At 33.5% G+C, this 17,682-nt stretch overlaps 2 protein-coding genes across 8 annotated transcripts; both read left to right on the top strand.

Moving 5' to 3' along the window:
* Positions 1 to 884: 884 nt before the first annotated feature.
* LOC129290825 (serine/arginine-rich splicing factor RS41-like) lies at positions 885 to 5,518 on the top strand. Of its 2 annotated transcripts, none has more exons than XM_054927835.1 (6): positions 885 to 1,016; positions 1,132 to 1,278; positions 2,713 to 2,825; positions 4,285 to 4,520; positions 4,720 to 4,980; positions 5,096 to 5,518. In XM_054927835.1, the coding sequence occupies exons 2-6, from the start codon at positions 1,173 to 1,175 to the stop codon at positions 5,145 to 5,147; spliced, it is 768 nt and encodes a 255-aa protein (XP_054783810.1). In that variant the 5' UTR covers positions 885 to 1,016; positions 1,132 to 1,172; the 3' UTR covers positions 5,148 to 5,518. The 2 variants fall into 2 exon arrangements, with proteins under 2 accessions (XP_054783810.1, XP_054783811.1); XM_054927836.1 differs by lacking the exon at positions 885 to 1,016 and adding an exon at positions 2,298 to 2,537 and having other exon boundaries at positions 1,138 to 1,278.
* A 4,548-nt stretch (positions 5,519 to 10,066) lies between these two features.
* Positions 10,067 to 13,529, top strand: LOC129291822 (U-box domain-containing protein 15). 6 transcript variants are annotated; one of them, XM_054929357.1, is made up of 4 exons: positions 10,067 to 10,146; positions 10,277 to 10,582; positions 10,721 to 10,791; positions 11,662 to 13,529. In XM_054929357.1, the coding sequence occupies exon 4, from the start codon at positions 11,685 to 11,687 to the stop codon at positions 13,344 to 13,346; it is 1,662 nt and encodes a 553-aa protein (XP_054785332.1). In that variant the 5' UTR covers positions 10,067 to 10,146; positions 10,277 to 10,582; positions 10,721 to 10,791; positions 11,662 to 11,684; the 3' UTR covers positions 13,347 to 13,529. The 6 variants fall into 6 exon arrangements, with proteins under 6 accessions (XP_054785332.1, XP_054785333.1, XP_054785335.1 ...); XM_054929358.1 differs by adding an exon at positions 10,981 to 11,097 and having other exon boundaries at positions 10,085 to 10,582; XM_054929359.1 differs by having other exon boundaries at positions 10,086 to 10,521.
* Positions 13,530 to 17,682: the final 4,153 nt, after the last annotated feature.

The following is a 17,682-nucleotide window of genomic DNA, read 5'->3' as shown; positions in this document are numbered from 1 at the left end:
TTTTATTTGATTGTATTTGCATGATTTTATTGGATAAACCAAGGAAGACGTGATGCATCAGATCCATCTAAAAATTTATCTGCGTATAAATCTTCTATAACATTAATAAAATATTATATTCCATCCGTTTGAATCATCCTCAATAAGTTAGATAATTATTTTTAAATTAATATCATCTTTATACATTTATCTTTATTTAAGAGGGTGTGTCACTTAAAGATGAATGATTGAATAGCTTATTTATCAGGGATACTAATAAAAAAAACCTTGTTATGTGTTACACTTAAAAAACAAAAAATACCTACTCATAAAAAACTTATATTTTTAAATATTCAACCTAAAAAATATTTTTTAAATATCCAACCTAAAACTAGCGTGGTAATAATGTTCATGGAACTTAACTAATTTCCTATAGGATAAACCTTGTGTACTTACTTTTATATGCTTAATATATTTATATTCAATTAATTCATAACAAATGAATCTCAATATGATAATAAAATTAATATAAAATTTTATTATAAAATAAATAATATATAAAATATATTTTTAATTTAATTAGAAATAAATATATTTTTTTATTAAAAAATATAAGATATTTTTTTTCCGAAGTTAAATATTAAAATATGTAAGATATTTTTAGTTTTTTGACGTGTAATTATGCTTTTTTTAAAAAATATCTCTATTAATAATTAATTTATATTTATTATAAATATTTAATATAAATATATATAAAAAGATAAGATTAATTAAAAAATATATAATTATTTTATTAAAAAATAAAATTTAATTAAAAATATTTTATATTTTTAAGTGAAGGAAATATTCACTGGCTAAGCGTATAAATTTTTTCCTTTGCCTTATCAGTGGGTACCCTGTAGCCACGTGCTTATTGTTAGTCAACACCCTCGATAATACTTAATTTCCCAAGGCTCCTTCGGTTTCCTTTGTTCGTGTTTCCATTTTGCAATTTCTCCTCTCGCGCCTAGGGTTTCATGCGTGAAGGCCTCAAAGAGGCATGTATCCTTCACTATCTCTTTCCTGAAGCCACGGATCTGCGTTGGCTCTTCCATTATCCGTCGAATTTCACCTTGGCTTTTGTTTAATTTTCAAATCAATGTTGCATTTTAGGCTGCAGAAGGTTATTCTAAGCTTTCAAATTGCTGCTAGAGATGAGGCCTGTCTTTTGTGGAAACCTGGATTTTGATGCGCGCCAGTCTGATGTTGAGAGACTCTTCAGAAGATATGGGAAAGTTGACAGAGTGGACTTGAAGTCTGGTATGCTGTTCTTCATCTTGGCTGTACTGGTTTTCATTTTTCTTTTTTCCTAATTTCTCTTTAGATTCAGCTTCGGTCCAGGGCTTGAAGTTCTGCCTTATTGTTAGTTAGCAGATAGTCAATTGCTTCATTACTCATTTATTTTGCAATGTGGTATTTGCATTATGATCAAAAAACCTTGGGTGGTCAGCGTTCAAAAGATTGGACTTTCTCAAGCTGGCTTCCTGTAATCATTTCATTCATAGATAATTTTTCTGTGATATTGTAATCTGTAATCATCTCCTGCCAAGTGATGATTGTAAGCCTGCTTAGTTTTACTTAATTTTCTGAGCTTTCTGTCCTTTACAATGTATTACTGTAGTGAATAGACTGTACACGGATTGTTTAATTCCGAGATAAGTCCTAAGCAGATAAACAGATTGATGACTGGCATCTTGACTGAAGGTGTTACTGTGGCATTGTTTTGATCATGAAACTCATGATGGTAGTGTCTGATTGTGTTGAGACACAGTGGGGTATTAATGTTGTTTGGGAAAAGCAGAAGGATGTATGTACAACCATTGAGGGTAATTATCCTACAAAGGATGCTTCGACCCTTTCAGATATTAGTCTGGAAACGAATTGAAAAAGAAATAAAAAATAATCGTACATGATTATGAAACTGCTGAACACTAATTACTCACCTTTATGAAATTTGTTCACACATTTTTCAAAAGACATGAACATTATGAAATCTCAATATTTTTCAGCTGTAAGTTTTGTGGTTTAAGCTGCAGGCTATATGAGGTTGCATTGTATTGTGCCTTGTGTTAGAAACTTCACATTTTTCTTGCCATGATGTTCCAGACTTTAACATCCAAGAACTGTTAAAAGATGGCTTCAGTCCCCAGACGATACTTGAAAGGGCCGAGACATTCTTTGACTGATTACTTTTTAATGGATGTACAATATGTTTCTTTAAAGAAGCAAGATTTCCTGAAAATATAAGCCCCCCATACTCAACAATTTCTTTGACGCAGGATTACTTGGAATGTCCATGCTCTTCTTGGATGGATGTGCTTCTCTGCATTTCTTTTCTAGAATGTGCCCAAGCTTCCTCCTCTTGTATTTTCCCAGAAGAAATAATCTGATCCGCCCTAGCCCTGCCACTCTGCATTCCCTCAGCATTCATTGCTTTTTCATTCCTCATGACTTTTGCTCAATGTTCAATTTCCGACATGTTTCAACATAGAAACTTGATGGTTTCACCACAATGGCAGGTGTTGTGGTACTTCTTGACAGTTTTCGTTTCTGTTTTAAGTTGCTTTATGTCTCAAATTAGATTAGTTGATGCTGCCTGCCTCTCCAAAACATATTCATGAAAGGGGCTCTTCCAATGTTTCAACTGAGCTGAAATGTTTTGCACTGTTTTCTTTTAACATTCTTGTTTTGTAGGGTTTGCTTTTGTTTACATGGAAGATGAACGTGATGCTGAGTATGCAATTAGAAGACTTGATAGAACAGAGTTTGGTAGAAAGGGGCGCCGAATACGTGTCGAGTGGACCAAGGTATGTAATTTGCAAAATAGTTTCTCGAACATGGATATGATTATAATTAAATATCATGTTGTACATAATCAAGTTCATGCGTGATGATGTTGAATCTTGTACTTGTGATGAAAGCCTGACACATGAAACTCCCGTGATATATCACTTTGGGTATGCTTATGTAAATTAAGTTTCATAATTACTGGTGGCGGGGCGCATGGTCCAATGCCACAGTTTTGGCAGTGCAAATTTTCTTTGGTACAGGCATGGCGCAACCAACTGTACCATGGGCAATGGTGCATGTTTGCGTTTGCTCCCATGTGGGAAATTTGAATGCCCCATCTTAGTGAGGTGCCTTCATATTTGAGGGTTTTTATCACTTCATTCCAATGGATCCCTTCAACACAGCCCATCAAAGAAGCCAATTCTGCTCTCACGTCTCAAGGTCTCCTCCTTATTTACATCTATCCTCTATTCCTCTCTCTGTCACAGTGCTATGGCAGATCAGGTAAGTCCTTCATTTCATTTCCTCTTCGATTCCTTTTTGTACTTCTCCGTTACCCTTCCCCTTTTCTGTTCTCTCTATCTCTTCTGTTTTATCTTTATTTTTTTTCTGCTATCCCTCTGTTCTAGATCTCTTAACTTCTCATCCTTTCCTCCCATTCTTTTAATTGTTTAGTTGGTGGTGGATTAATTTCAAACGTTCATACTTCCATTTTTTATCATCATTCTGAGATGCCCCCAAAATAGCCCAGTAACTCGGAGCTCTGCACTAATCATATTTCCGTAAAAGAGGAGATAAATTTCTTTGCCAAGTTTTCTGGTTTATGCTCTAGAAGCTGAACTATGGCTTTGGAATTTAGAGCTTTTTATAGAAGCTTAAATAAAACAGTCAAGCCATAGTTGTCTGTCACTTTGTATTTGGTATATGTCTTCATCGTCTTGATTTACATACTTACACATCGATGATTATAATAAGTTCTTTATATAGTGTATGCTTGATGCATTTGGATTTTGGACTATTGAGTTATGACAGGTTAGGTTTTGAAATAAACTTTTTGCAGGAGCACATGTTATTTAACCTGTCCTTTTATGTTCACTTTGAATTTTTTGATTTATTTTAACTAATTTAATTTAACAACTTGCATCACAGTTTGATGTTGCCACTTGCCGATACCTTATGGCTTCAAGAGTTCATATTGCAACTGTGCACTTCATTTTATAAAGAACTATGCAACTTTTTATCTTGATGATCGTGTATGCATTGGGATGAGTTCAGAATGTTTTTGCATTTTTTTGGCGCTCATGCCCTTGTTTATTGATGCTTTCATGTTCCTTGAAAGGAAGTTGTGCTTGTAATTCCTGTATATCTCCATCACTTTAACCAGCAGGGGTATTTTATTTAGACATGGGATGCAAGAAACTTCTGGGTAATCTCCTCATTCAAATATTAATGCTGTCACTATATAATGAGCTGCAGCAAGAACGTGATAGCAGAAGGTCAGGTGATTCAAGAAGATCTTCTACTAATATGAGACCATCAAAGACATTGTTTGTCATAAATTTTGATCCTGTTCACACGAGGACAAGGGATCTAGAGAGGCACTTTGATCCCTATGGAAAAATATTGAATATCAGGATAAGAAGGAATTTTGCTTTTGTTCAGTATGAATCCCTGGAGGATGCCACTAGAGCATTGGAGGCAACTAACTTGAGGTTGTAATTTCCTTCCCTTAGTTGCCATATTTATTTATTTCTTTATTTTCCTTGGTGTCTTTCCCCTTTAAAGGTGCAGAGGTAATGGTAGGGTGATGAACTTGCTAATGGATGTAAATTTCTTTAAATCTTGTAATGTTGTGTGTGTATATATATATATATATATATATTGACTGTTTTGCCTATATTTTATTTTCAGTAAGTTGTTAGATCGGGTTATAACAGTGGAGTATGCAATAAGAGATGATGATGATAGAAGAAATGGATACAGTCCTGATAGAAGAGGCCGTGACATATCCCCTGATGGGAGATATGGTCGTGGTAGATCACTTAGCCCTTATCATAGAGGTAGGGGTAGCCCAGACTATGGCCATGGATCAAATCCGACTTCCAGACCAGAACCAAGGGGAAGCCCTAAGTATGAACGGAATGAAAGCCCATTAAATGGAAGATATGACAGGTTTGTTTTGGTTAGGACGCCACTTGTTGACTGCATGTCCACAATATAGCCCTTTTGATTTTTCTGTGTTCTTATATTCATTCCATTTTATTTGTCTTTGTGATTTTGTCTGCAGCCGATCACCACCACCCCGCCGTCAGTCCCGATCCCCAGGAGAAGTTGAATAGAATTGTCTTGGAATATGTTAGACCGATTTTCAGTTTGGTTGTAGACTTCCCCCTGCATCGCTTGCCAACAGAAAACTTTGCTTGTTTGTTGAGTGTATGTATTCTTATAAAATCGTTCTAATTAAAATCCTAAATGTCAAAAGGTATTATATGTTATGTTTCTCTTGATGTTTTATGGGGATTTTTGTATTTGATTTATTTACTTCAAGCCACAGCAAAGTTGCGATCTCTATTGCTAATGGTTTAGCCTTCGAGATTGTGTAGTGACCTGGCTAGTTTTTAATTTGGTGTTTAGACATTACGAAGTGCTTTATGATTATGAGGAGATAGCTTGAGAATGGTGGACCATCTCAAGAATTTTCATGTGCAAACGCGAGGCGCGTTATTGTTTTCCCTATCTCTCTTACACACCACTTAAGATGAATTATTTTATAAGATATACTGAAGTTTCACCTTGGATTGTATTTACTACTATTATTTTGCTCGATGGAACTTGGAAGCCAGCTCTATGTTGCTGATTTTGAGTTTGCATGCCATGGTTTATGCTCTCCAATTTGTAGTTTGCCACTTGAAATCTAGGGTTTGGTTCAATTCAGTTATTAGTGAATATTTAAATTTTGATTTTTCTATTTATGGTTCTCATGGCTCTTGACATTTGTGCCTCCGATTAAATACAAGTGAAGCATGCGCATTGGGGTTTGCTACTTGTGGACCCTTTTTGGCCACTCCAACTTCGTGATGGATAAAAAATTTAATGAAAACGTTTAGGATGTGATTAGATTTTGGAAGGATTTGTAATGTATAAAAGTTTTTGGATTCAAATTTATGTTTTATTATAATTTTTTTGTAATTTTAATTGTTTTTAGGCTTTAGTTATTGGAAATGTTAACTACTTAATTCGCTCATGGTTGTTATATTTTTACTATTGATGTCTTTTTTAATTTTCATCGCTTGTTCTTAGTTTTTATTGATTGAAAAAAAGAAGCAAGTTTGTCATTTTTAATCTTTTGCTTGTATTTTGAAACTCAGTTCATCTCTCATTTATCTTTTAAATTTTTTATATTATTTAAACAAAGAATTTTAAAAATATGAATTTAAACTTAAATCTATAAAATTTGTCTTGTTAGATCACATTTACTATACTGTTTAAAATTTTCAATTGAAGGATAAAACTGGATGCATAATTGGGGCAGTTTGATGTAATAGTATGATTTAGTTTATGATATTTATCAAGTGTGAATAAAAAATATTAAAGGACAAAAACTGATTTTTGGCTCAGTTATATAAAAAATTCAGATTTCTGAACATGATCCATGGACATGTGGTACAAGTCAATTTGTGGCTCAAACCATGTAGAGCTAAAGATTTGAGTAAATTATGTTTTCTTATCTGTACATGCCAAATTAAACCATGATGTTTGGGGCCGAACAATTGAACATTTAAACTGGCCTAGCTTCTTGTTAGCACTAAGCAATATAATATTGCATTAAGAAAAGTAATTTTGTTTTTATTGTTAACATAATATGAAGGGATTTACAATTCTAACGATGCATTATTTAAAAGCCTTGATGATTTAATAATTATCGAAAATAATATTTTAGTTGGAGTGAATAGATTTAGATTTTATTCACATTTTCGATCATGCAAGGACACAGTTACAAGATGTAAAATATAAACTTAATGTATAATGATATTTTTTATGTAATTTTTTTAACACACGAATTTGAATAATATTATTTCAGAGAGTCAGGCATGAGATTAATGAAACAAATGAATACTATGACTTTCGGGCCTAGTGCTTGTTGTTATGTTTAATCCCTTTTTACACCAAAAAACACGAAACAAATGAATATATATATATATATATATATATTTTGGGTTTGCTCAAAAAATTCCCACAGGAACTGTGAGATTAATCTCTCAACAAATATGAATACCAACAAATGAAAACTAAACTCAAATCCCATGTGTTGCATGGATTTGATCCGATAAAATTGAGTGTATCAGTTGACACTTCAACATGTTAAATTTTAAAAAGTTAATTAGAAATGATATTTTCTTATCAAACACACAATTAAGCCGAGCTAATTAAATGAATTGGATGACACTTCAATATTTTAAATATAAAAGCTAATTAGAAATGCAAAGATTGGCTTCCAAGCTCCGACGGCGACAAGGAACGGCATCCCGTACCGGGTACGCAAAGCTGCTCTTCCATTTTCTCAGTCAAGGGGCTGTTCGTTGAATTAAAAATAACAAGAAAATACAACAAAAACACTACTTCGTATTTATAATTTACAAATTTACTAATCCAAAAAATATTGCTTTTATTCTTTAATTTAAAAATAAAAATGACAGCAAGAGAAAATAATCATCAATCAACGTATCATCAATAAAAACAAAAACAAAATCATTTGTCACTATCTTTTGTTTAATTTCTATTCGTCCTCACAAGTAATTTTTGTATGAACTGTCGTTTTGTTGAAACGTGTTTTTTCCAAATTAGAATAGCATTCAAAAAAATTGTGAGGATGATAGCATTATAATAAATGATATATACTTTTTATTCTTATACAGAAGAAAAGACATATTTTTTTTTTTACACGAGGGAAAACCTTTCTAATTGCACGCTTCACTTTCTTGATAATTCTCAAATTCTAGTATGTAATATCTAAAAACCTTTTTATGCGGAGATTCAAGCAACGCATGCGTCCCCGTAAATGGTTTTCGTAAACTTTGAGATATAACTTCAATTTCATTTCTTTATTTTTGACTCTCAAGTTTTAATGCCAAATAAAATAATAAGACAAGACATGTAAGAATAAAGAACGTCCCCATAAGCGTAGAATGATTTTTTGAAGATTAGTGGAAGTGAAATTAGGGGTGAAAGGTTTGGGTAAGTAAATCATAAATCAAAGAGAGGGCAAAGAATGAAGTTTATTTAAACTGATTGGTGCAATGATTTATTATTTTAACCATTTGCTATTGGGCCAAAAAAAAAAAATTGCTGATCCTTCCGTAACCATGAGACCTTTTTGTGGAATTACGTTAATTTTCCAATATCCTTCCTCATTCAAAATTTGAATTCCAGAGACAATCATAGTGTTCTGAGTTGTTATTTCATGTGTCTCTCTAAATTTTAAAACATGTTTTCAACTTGACTTGCCCTCACTCCCAAACCTTCAATTCAGATATTCTCTCATCCAACACAAATCTCTGCCGTAGTTTCCGTCTCCAATTTTTGGGCCACATCAGATTTTTTGAGGTTACACTCAATCTCGTGTGTCTTGATTTTTTTTTTATTAGTTAAATTTTGACATCTCATTATCAATATTAATATATCAACATATATACAAATTTTTTTTTTTTTACAGATGGCTGTAATGTAATATTCATTTATCGAATTTCACATAATATGCTTGACTTGCCCAATTATTCTATATCCTTTTGAAAGCAACCTTCAAATACCTAATATAACATTTGGCGAAAAAGTGAATGGGGGCCGTGAAATACTCACAAGTTAATACTTCCTCCGTCCCTATGTATAAACTATTTTTTAAAAGTTTATTTTATTTTTAAATATGAGGGGTGATAATAATTTTTTTAATAATCAAACAATTTTACCATTCTCTTAAAAAATAAAATAGATCATTGAATGTATGTTTTTCCTACTACTGTTATAATATTAATTATGATATTATTAAAGGTAAAATTAAAAAATTATTATATTTTTATGTGATTTTAACTAAATAATAAACTTTTATTAATATGTAAAATTTAATTAAAAATATTTTATTTATAAGGACGGAGGGAGTATTATTTTCTTGACCTGAACTCAAATTGGTATGAACTACCAAAAAACATGGCACAAAAAAACAAACAAACAAAGAACAATATGATACAAATATTTGCAAATTTATTAAAGAAACACAAAAAGAAGATTGAACAAGACAAAGAGGAGCATTGAAAAACTCATCCAAAAAATTTTGCAAATTTATTAAAGAAACACGAAAAGAAGATTGAACAAGACAAAGAGGAGCATTGAAAAACTCATCCAAAAAATTTATTGATAAAATATTTTTCATCAATATAATTAAGAAAAAACAGCGATAGGTTTACCGGAAACGGGACCAAAATTATATATAAGATCTGAGTATTTAAAAAAAAACATATACCCTCTATTAAAATATTTTTAAAAAGTTAAATGTTTAAAAATATAAGGTACTTTTAATATTTTAAGGTGTAATTATTATATTTTTTTAAAAAATATCTTTATTGATAATGACTTTATATTTATTGTAGGGTGTTTAATAGAAATAAATATAAAAAAAATAAAATTAGTTGAAAAGTAAATAATTATTTTATTAAGAAATAAAATTTAATTAAAATTTTTTTATATTTAAAAAAGAGAGAGAGAGAGAGTATATGTATACGTACAGGTATAAGAGGTTTTTAAGTTATTGTATTATTTATTGCTCTGATTAAGAAAGGCTGCTTTTTACCGCAGATTCGACAAAGATAGGTCGAATTTCAAACTGAACTCCATCTGTCTCTGACCGTCTTCATTCATTAAACAACGTCAACGTTTGAATTTATGGCATCTTCGTATTTTCAGCACCATGACCAGGGTTAAATATGTAATTTCTAATACCGACTCACATCTTCCCATACTGTCTCCTTCGCACGTGTGATTTTCTCCCACCATTGCCTACACGTTGCAAAGTAAGGTCCTGTCCTCGTATTACACGTGGGAGATTCAGCTGCGTCATCATCTCGATTGCTTCCTATATCCTTAGCAAATTCAAAATTTTACCCATTCCCAACGGTCGGATTGTCCTTCCACCCGCAATCTCGACCGTCCGATCAATAAAACTGTTCGACCTTTAAGCTTACAAAAGCTAACATAACGCCTTTTACAGAGAGCATCTGGACGCAACGAGGCTGACATTTTCTTCCATTTGAGAGAGAGAGAGAGAGTGGCGAAGTTTGATTTTTGAATGTAAGAGCGATTCTACGCTCTCGTGTCGTTTAGCGAAGCTTGAAATTTCTTTAGCTGCATTATTTTTCTCTCGTTTCAAGCTCAATCACATAACTCTTGGTTGAGGATTCTTCTGTGCTTTTTTATGTAGACATACGAGTGATTCGTGTCTGTTTCTCAATCAGTAAACAGAAAGCGTTTCTTGGGCGCGTCTGATTCAGAGTGGTTGTTGTCTCGTGCAAGCATGAATTAAACGACACAGTTTCGTGATTGCTGGTTTTGGAAGCATTGAGAAATTTTAGAGTATTGTGTGGGAGAGAGTTACAGAGATACTGGTGCAAAGCTTGACGATAAAGCCACAATGGATTTTTAAGCTTTAAGGCTAGTGTCTTTGAGGTTGTTTGTTTCTTTATCTATTAGCTTCCTTTCTTGCACCTTGGATCTCCTACTTCAAAAAGTAAAGTTCCATTCTTTTCCTTCCTTTTCTCTGTTTTTTTAAATGTTTTTCTGAACTAACACACACTATATCTCCGCACTCCGGTAGCTAATGGGGTCTCTGATTCTCCTCTTTCTTTTCTGGGTCTCATGGAAGCAGTATAGAAGAAGGAGGAGAAGTAGAGTGCCGTGGCATGATCTGAACGTTGAAGAAGTCAAATTGATTTCGAGGTACCACAAAGAAACAGATTATTATTTAGATTATTTATTTTTTTCAAAATGTATTTTTCTTGTGATGATCCTTATGAGAAATTTAATACACAACCGTAGAAAGAGACATGTATCTTCCCTTGAAAGTAAAGCCTCTCTCCCTGTCTTTACTTATCACAAAACAACTAAGAAGAGCTTTACTTTGCGCAGCCTCTATTGGAATCCGTTGTGGGTCATATCACAATCAAACTGATAAAAGCTCTCACTGCTTTCATGTCATACACTCTCCTTCTCCACCAAACTGCTTCTTCATGGTTGAAAAGTAAAGTTAGTGATTTTTGTCCCACTTTACCGTCATACCCTCTCGCTGGACGTCTTGGTGCCTAACATTTCAAGGGTTTTTTTGGAATTTGAGTTGAAATATCCACCGACGGCTTCTGCGTTGGACGGCATTTTTGCTGCTAAAAGCGATTTCCTTCGTTTTTCCTTTTTTTTTTTTTTGGTTTTTCATTTTCATTACCAAATCCTTCAATTAAGTTAGCCTTTTATTTATTATTATTATTATTATTATTATGGTTGTGATTTTGAGGGGGGCATTGAATGATCACTTGTTAAAGCAATAGAAAAGTCTCGTGGGACATCTCAGGTACAACGGGTTGGTTGGTCGAGTCTTTGTTTTGAGTAAACAAGCTTCGTGTGATGATCTCACACACTTTAAGATTCTCGAAGCTGTTTGATGTAGTCTTTCTTGTTTTTTTTTTTTTTTGGTATCTTTTATCTATAATTCACGAATTTTCTGATTGTAACGGCTCCCCTACTTCCATTCCATCTAACTTTTTCCATGCCAGAACTAATTTTGATAACTTCATCTGTCTTGTGTTCCTCTGGCAGTTCCTTCTTCTCTAACAACAACCATGGTGGTTGAAGATACTAATCATGATGAGGGTCGTTCAACCGAAGAATGGTTGTTTGAAGCACAAGAGCTGGTCCCTCTAGCTCTTGCCAAGGCCAAGGAGGTGAGGAATTTCCCGGGAAGGTGGAAGATGATCGTATCAAAACTCGAACAGATCCCATGTCGTTTATCAGACTTATCCAGCCACCCATGCTTCTCCAAGAACGCTCTCTGCAAGGAGCAATTGCAGGCCGTATCATCAATACTTAGAGATGCCGTTCATTTGGCCGAGCTTTGCATGAAGGACAAGTACGAAGGCAAGCTCAAGATGCAGAGCGATCTCGACGCCTTGTCGGGAAAACTCGATCTACACTTGAAAGATTGCAGCCTGCTGATCAAAACTGGAGTTCTCGGGGAGGCCACCCTGCCATTAGCCATATCAGAAGCTGATGTTTCGAGCAATAATATCAGGGAGCTACTGGCTCGCCTGCAGATCGGTCACTTGGAGTCGAAGCACAGGGCTATAGAGAAACTGCATGACGTGATGAAGGAAGACGAGAAGAGTGTTTTGGCTGTTTTAACTCGCAGCAACATAGCTGCCTTGGTTCAATTGCTCACCGCTACTTCTCCGAGGACAAGAGAGAAAACTGTTACCATTATATGCAGCCTTGCGGAATCGGGAAGCTGCGAGAATTGGCTGGCCTCTGAAGGAGTCATTCCACCTCTGATAAGGCTCATCGAATCAGGAAGTGCCGTCGGGAAAGAGAAGGCTACCGTAACCTTCCAGAGGCTCTCCATGTCATCAGAAACTGCTCGTGCCATTGTTGGACATGGCGGGGTTCGTCCGCTCATTGATCTCTGCCAGACTGGGGATTCTGTGTCACAGGCTGCTTGTGCTTGTGCTTTGAAGAACATATCCTCCGTCCCGGAGGTTCGACAGGTTCTGGCTGAGGAAGGGATTGTCAAGGTAATGATCAGTCTCCTGAACTGTGGAATGTTGTTGAATTCCAAAGAGTACGCGGCTGAGTGCCTACAGAATCTCACTTGCAGCAACGAGAATCTAAGGAGGCTGGTGATATCAGAAAATGGAATAGGAAGCCTTCTAGCGTATCTGGATGTTCCTCTTCCGCAAGAATCTTCAATGGGAGCCCTGAGGAACTTAGTAGGATCCGTGTCCGAGCAGTCTCTAGTTTCTATGGGCCTGCTTCCCCGCTTGGCTCACGTCTTGAAATGCGGGTCCGTGGGGGCACAACAGGCGGCTGCTTCTACGGTCTGTAAAATTTGCAGCTCAGGAGAGATGAAGAAGATGATTGGGGAGGCTGGGTGCGTGCCCCTGCTGGTGAAAATGCTGGAGTCCAAGTCTAATAGTGCTAGGGACGTCGCAGCGCAAGCAATTTCGAGCTTGATGATGCTGTCTCAGAATCAAAGAGAGGTGAAGAGGAATGACAAGAGTGTGCCTAATCTTGTTCAGCTGCTCGATCCAAATCCTCAAAATTCTGCAAAGAAATATGCTGTGGCATGCCTGGGATCGCTTTCTTCGAGTCAGAAGTGTAGGAAACTGATGATCTCCTACGGAGCAATCGGGTATCTGAAGAAGCTCGCCGAGATGGAGATTCCGGGAGCCAAGAAGCTACTTGAGAGATTGGAAAGAGGGAAATTGAGAAGCTTGTTTAGCAGGAGATAGAGATCATGTTTGTTCTTATCTGCTCTTGCTCTTGTTCTTTTGTCTTATCCAATTCATGTTTGTTTCATTGTCTATATGAAACAAACTGGTCTGGAATGGTCAAGTTTGCTTAAATATGTAATATGTTGGACTAATGGCTATATCTAAAAAGCATTAAGTATGGAAAAATATCTTTAACTATTACCGACTTTGGGAACATAGTGCGCTGAGTGGGATATACAACTAAAACATGCAGTACAAATAATAAATATGAATACAAAATTTGCGATCCGAGAATACAAATACAGTAGAAATGGCAAAGTTCATTGAATGTTGGCTAGTCAACCAGTACAGTAGTACTCCTATATAAATAATAAATAAAGATTTCAATTATCAGATTATGCGTACGTTTTTTCAAGGTTAAAGATAGAGGGGCGGGCGTGCCAAATTAGATGGAACAAAACTCAAATTTCTCCCCACAAGTTTTTGGGGCTTTTTTTTTTATAACAAGGAATTATTATAAACCCACTCATATGATATATCATTATATCCACAACATTCTCATATACTTCCTCCATATAAATCACATTCTAAAATGTTGTTTTGGTATTTTATATTAGTTACTTTCTCTTAAAAAGTATTTTTTAGTAAATTTTGAATAGCAGTGTAATATTTTAATTTTCAAGTAAATTTTTTTATCATTATTATCAAACTCTTAAATTAACTTTTTAAGTTTATTATTTTTATGTTTTTAATTTATAAAATCATGTTTATTCGCTTACATTTCAAAAATTCAAAAATTCAAGAGTTGACCTTTGAATTTATTGTTTTTGAAATTAAAGTATGAAACTACCTTCCAAAATTTTAATCAGGCTCACCTTATATTCTAAAATATTCTTTAGAACAATTTCGCCCCAATGTTTTTTATTTAGGTACAATGTGTCACTGGATCAACAGATCTAGACTTTGACCGTTAGTTGACAGTGATTTATTGTGTTGGCAACCACTTAGCAAATGTTTTAGAAATTAGAAAAAATGGAAAACTAATACGTGGGTTGATTATCTTCTTCCTCTTCAGTCTTCATCGCTTTCAATCTTCAGTGACGGCGATGGCGATGAGGAAGGTGTGGTAGCCGTGGCAGCTGAGGTCGATGCGAGCTTCACCAATGAATAGTCAGTATGGCAGAGATGATGTGCTGAGCCAAGGTCGAGATCAATATGAAAGAACGCTTGACTGAAAGAGAATCTGTGAAAGAAACAATCTGTGAAAGAAACTCAACACGAGGGATTTCGTCTCTGCGATGGTCGAGCCGAGGTTTTAATGGTGATGGGTTTGCAGGAGGGAAGAAAGAGAGGGATTTTGTCTGGGTCTTCTAGGTCTTCGAAGCTTCGATCAATTGCATCTTCTGGGTTAAGGTGCGTCCAGCTTGCTTGTTTCAAATCTTACCTCCACTCCAAAGTCCAGTTGCCCAAGTGCGTCGTCTAGCTCGCTTGTACCACGTCGCCATTAGCTTGAGCTTCTCATCTCCATCTATTTCCTAGTTAGGTGGCTTTTGAGCTCACGCACTTTTTCTTCTTGCTTCAATTATGATATCCTTGTTATTGTAGGAAAGTGAATGAACTAGTCATTAGAGTTATGTACAGGCAAGAGGAAATATTTTTCCATTTTCTGGAAAAGAAATTCTTGAGCGTGGATTTCCATATTGAGAAATTGTTGTAAGGCTGTATGTGTTTTTGTAATCTGATGTTTTTGGATGAATATGTTTGTTTTAATTTGATTCGGTAAGCATCACTCCGGTTCTTGTTCACGCTTGATGATCGATGCTGATGATCTCATTTTAGATCTCTTGCTCCTAACTTGTAATCAACTAGGAAGAATGGTCTTCATCAATGATGATGAAGAAGAAGAAACGAGAATCTAGTCTTCTTTGAAATATGAACAATCCCATTGAGCTTGAGCTGAATCACCGATAAGTGGAAGGCCAAAGAGGGAGAAAGTCTCTTTGTTTCAAATGCATCTTCTGCTTCTTTAGGGCTATACGGAATCGATGCCAACAATATGCTTATTTTGTGATTTTCAAGTTTGATTAAAGAGCAATATAGTGTCCCAAATCTAATATATGCAAGAGAAATTGATGCATGTTTGTGGCGGGATCTGATCAGGTTCGATGGCCAGTAATGGCGGAGAGGGAAGAGAGAGAGGGAAAGAGTAATGGAGAAGGGGACGATTTGGGCCAAGGAAAAAACAAAAAAAAAAAAACATGAGGTGGCAGTCCAGATGGCAAAAAATGGTCAAGATTTCAATGATAACAGTCAAATCAATTAGAGTGTAACAGCAGGGCGACATCGTACTTAAATGAAAAATGTTGGAGCGAAATTGTTCTAAAGAATACTTAAAATATGAGATATGAGGCGTGTTTAACTGAAAACTTAGGGAATATTTTTATATCTTAACCTTTATTTTTATATTTTTAACTTATAAAAATATGTTAATTCATTTAAAAATTTGAACTAAATACAAATTTAATTAAATTTAATAAACTCATCAATTTTGAATTGACTTTAGTGAGTTAGGAATATAATATATAGAACTCACTTTATAAAAGCAGTAGGAGCTAATTTAAAAAAAAATAAAATTTAAAAATCAATTACTAGTATTAATAACAAAAGAAAACAAGAAATACAAAATAATAAGGGTTTATTTAGCAACATGTTCTGAAACAGTTTTATGTTCTTAATATATATATATATATATATATATGATAACTTGTTTTTAGAAGGTATTTTAAAGAATAAAAAATTAAATATTATTATGGAGAACAGAAAAATAAAAATATATTTTAGGTATTTTAATATTATTGTTTTGAAGAACATAGAAAAATGCAAAAAACACTTTTTTCTTCATCAATTCTTTTTATTCTCATAATATGTTCAACAAAATATCAACTTTTAAAATAATGAAATAAAAAAAATTTTAAGTAAATCTTAAGTTGTCCTATTTTAAAATTTATGTTGGCTGTTGAGTATTATAATCTATCAATGTAAATTAATTTACTTTCAATCATCTATATTTACAATGTATTTAAATTAAATTATAATCATATTTTATATTTTAATTATTTAATTATATACTTTTAATTAATTATTCATTAATAAATAAAATTCTTATGAGTTTATAATCTGAGTTTATATTTTCATAATAAATTTATTTAAATTCACAAGTTGGGCAACTTTGCTTCCCACACATCAAATCACTTTTTTTAAATGTAGGAATAAAATTAAAAAATAATTTATTTTTAAAATAATTTTATTATTTTGATGAGTGAGTTTAAAGCGATTTATAAAAAAAAATCGAAAAAAGTGAGAGAAAACTCGTGCATTGAATAAGACTAAATATATACTTTTTTTTGCATTAATTAATGTGGATTACAGCTAATCATGCTTCGTAATGTGTGGATGTGCTTGATTTATGAGAAAAGGTTTTTCATGTCGCGTTTGCAACCAAACATTTTTATTTATTGGGCGCGCCAAAATGTGACCCTAACATGTGGTATCCGAGCCCTCCATTTTGTGCTGGAATGATCTTCGTGTTCTGCTTTTTAGTGACCAATTGGGTCACCATTCTCCCAAGTCACAACACACTGACGCTATGCACCAATTTATCCTTTTCTGATAAAACTATTTTATTTGGGAATGTTATTCTACATTTTATATGCCTAATATTAATAATTCACATGATATTATTATTCAAATTTTAACAAAATATACTATTTATATATATATATCGTCAGTAGCAAGATTATTTTCCTTATATATATTTAATTTGAAATTATAAAAGTTCAATAAATTTTAAAAATACTTTCATATATAAGAAATTGAGAATATTCAAATCAATACTTGATTTTCACATGCAATGATGCCTCATCATCATTCTTTATTTTTTATATTAGAAAATTTGAAGTCAATTAGCTCAAGTGCTTTAAAAAATACAGTTCCCGTGAATTATATATGAAATTTTTAAATATTGTAAAATATGATTTGTTTATAAACATTAATTAGATGTAATTTTTTATATTCTCAAAATAAATATATTATTAAAACACAATATATCTCCTTTAATTAATCTTTAACTAATTGAATTGTGTGTTCATAATTGTTCTTTCATCATAGAGGAAGAAAGTCTCACATGCTAATACTTTTCTCCTCCCCCCTCTCTATTTTTTCCCAGATATATTATGAAGGTAAGATTTGACATTAAAGAATAAAGTCTATCATCAAATTTGGCATTATACATTGCATATTTCAAGATTTAAATTGAAGTTATCTTATATTCTATTTTATGGAAGTTGAATAGCAT

Source organism: Prosopis cineraria, unplaced genomic scaffold, assembly GCF_029017545.1.
Source record: "Prosopis cineraria cultivar Desert tree isolate PC_DT_omini unplaced genomic scaffold, ASM2901754v1 PC13, whole genome shotgun sequence".
NCBI lineage: Eukaryota > Viridiplantae > Streptophyta > Magnoliopsida > Fabales > Fabaceae > Prosopis > Prosopis cineraria.
This window is presented reverse-complemented; position numbering and strand designations above follow the sequence as displayed.

Bases quoted from the DNA above. Each gene is read 5' to 3' on its own strand.
- LOC129290825 (XM_054927835.1), top strand. From the start codon at position 1,173: ATGAGGCCTGTCTTTTGTGGAAACCTGGATTTTGATGCGCGCCAGTCT. The intron at 1,279-2,712 runs GTATGCTGTTCT...CTTGTTTTGTAG, and splicing joins CAGAGTGGACTTGAAGTCTG to GGTTTGCTTTTGTTTACATG. The intron at 4,521-4,719 runs GTTGTAATTTCC...TTTTATTTTCAG, and splicing joins TTGGAGGCAACTAACTTGAG to TAAGTTGTTAGATCGGGTTA.
- LOC129291822 (XM_054929357.1), top strand. From the start codon at position 11,685: ATGGTGGTTGAAGATACTAATCATGATGAGGGTCGTTCAACCGAAGAA.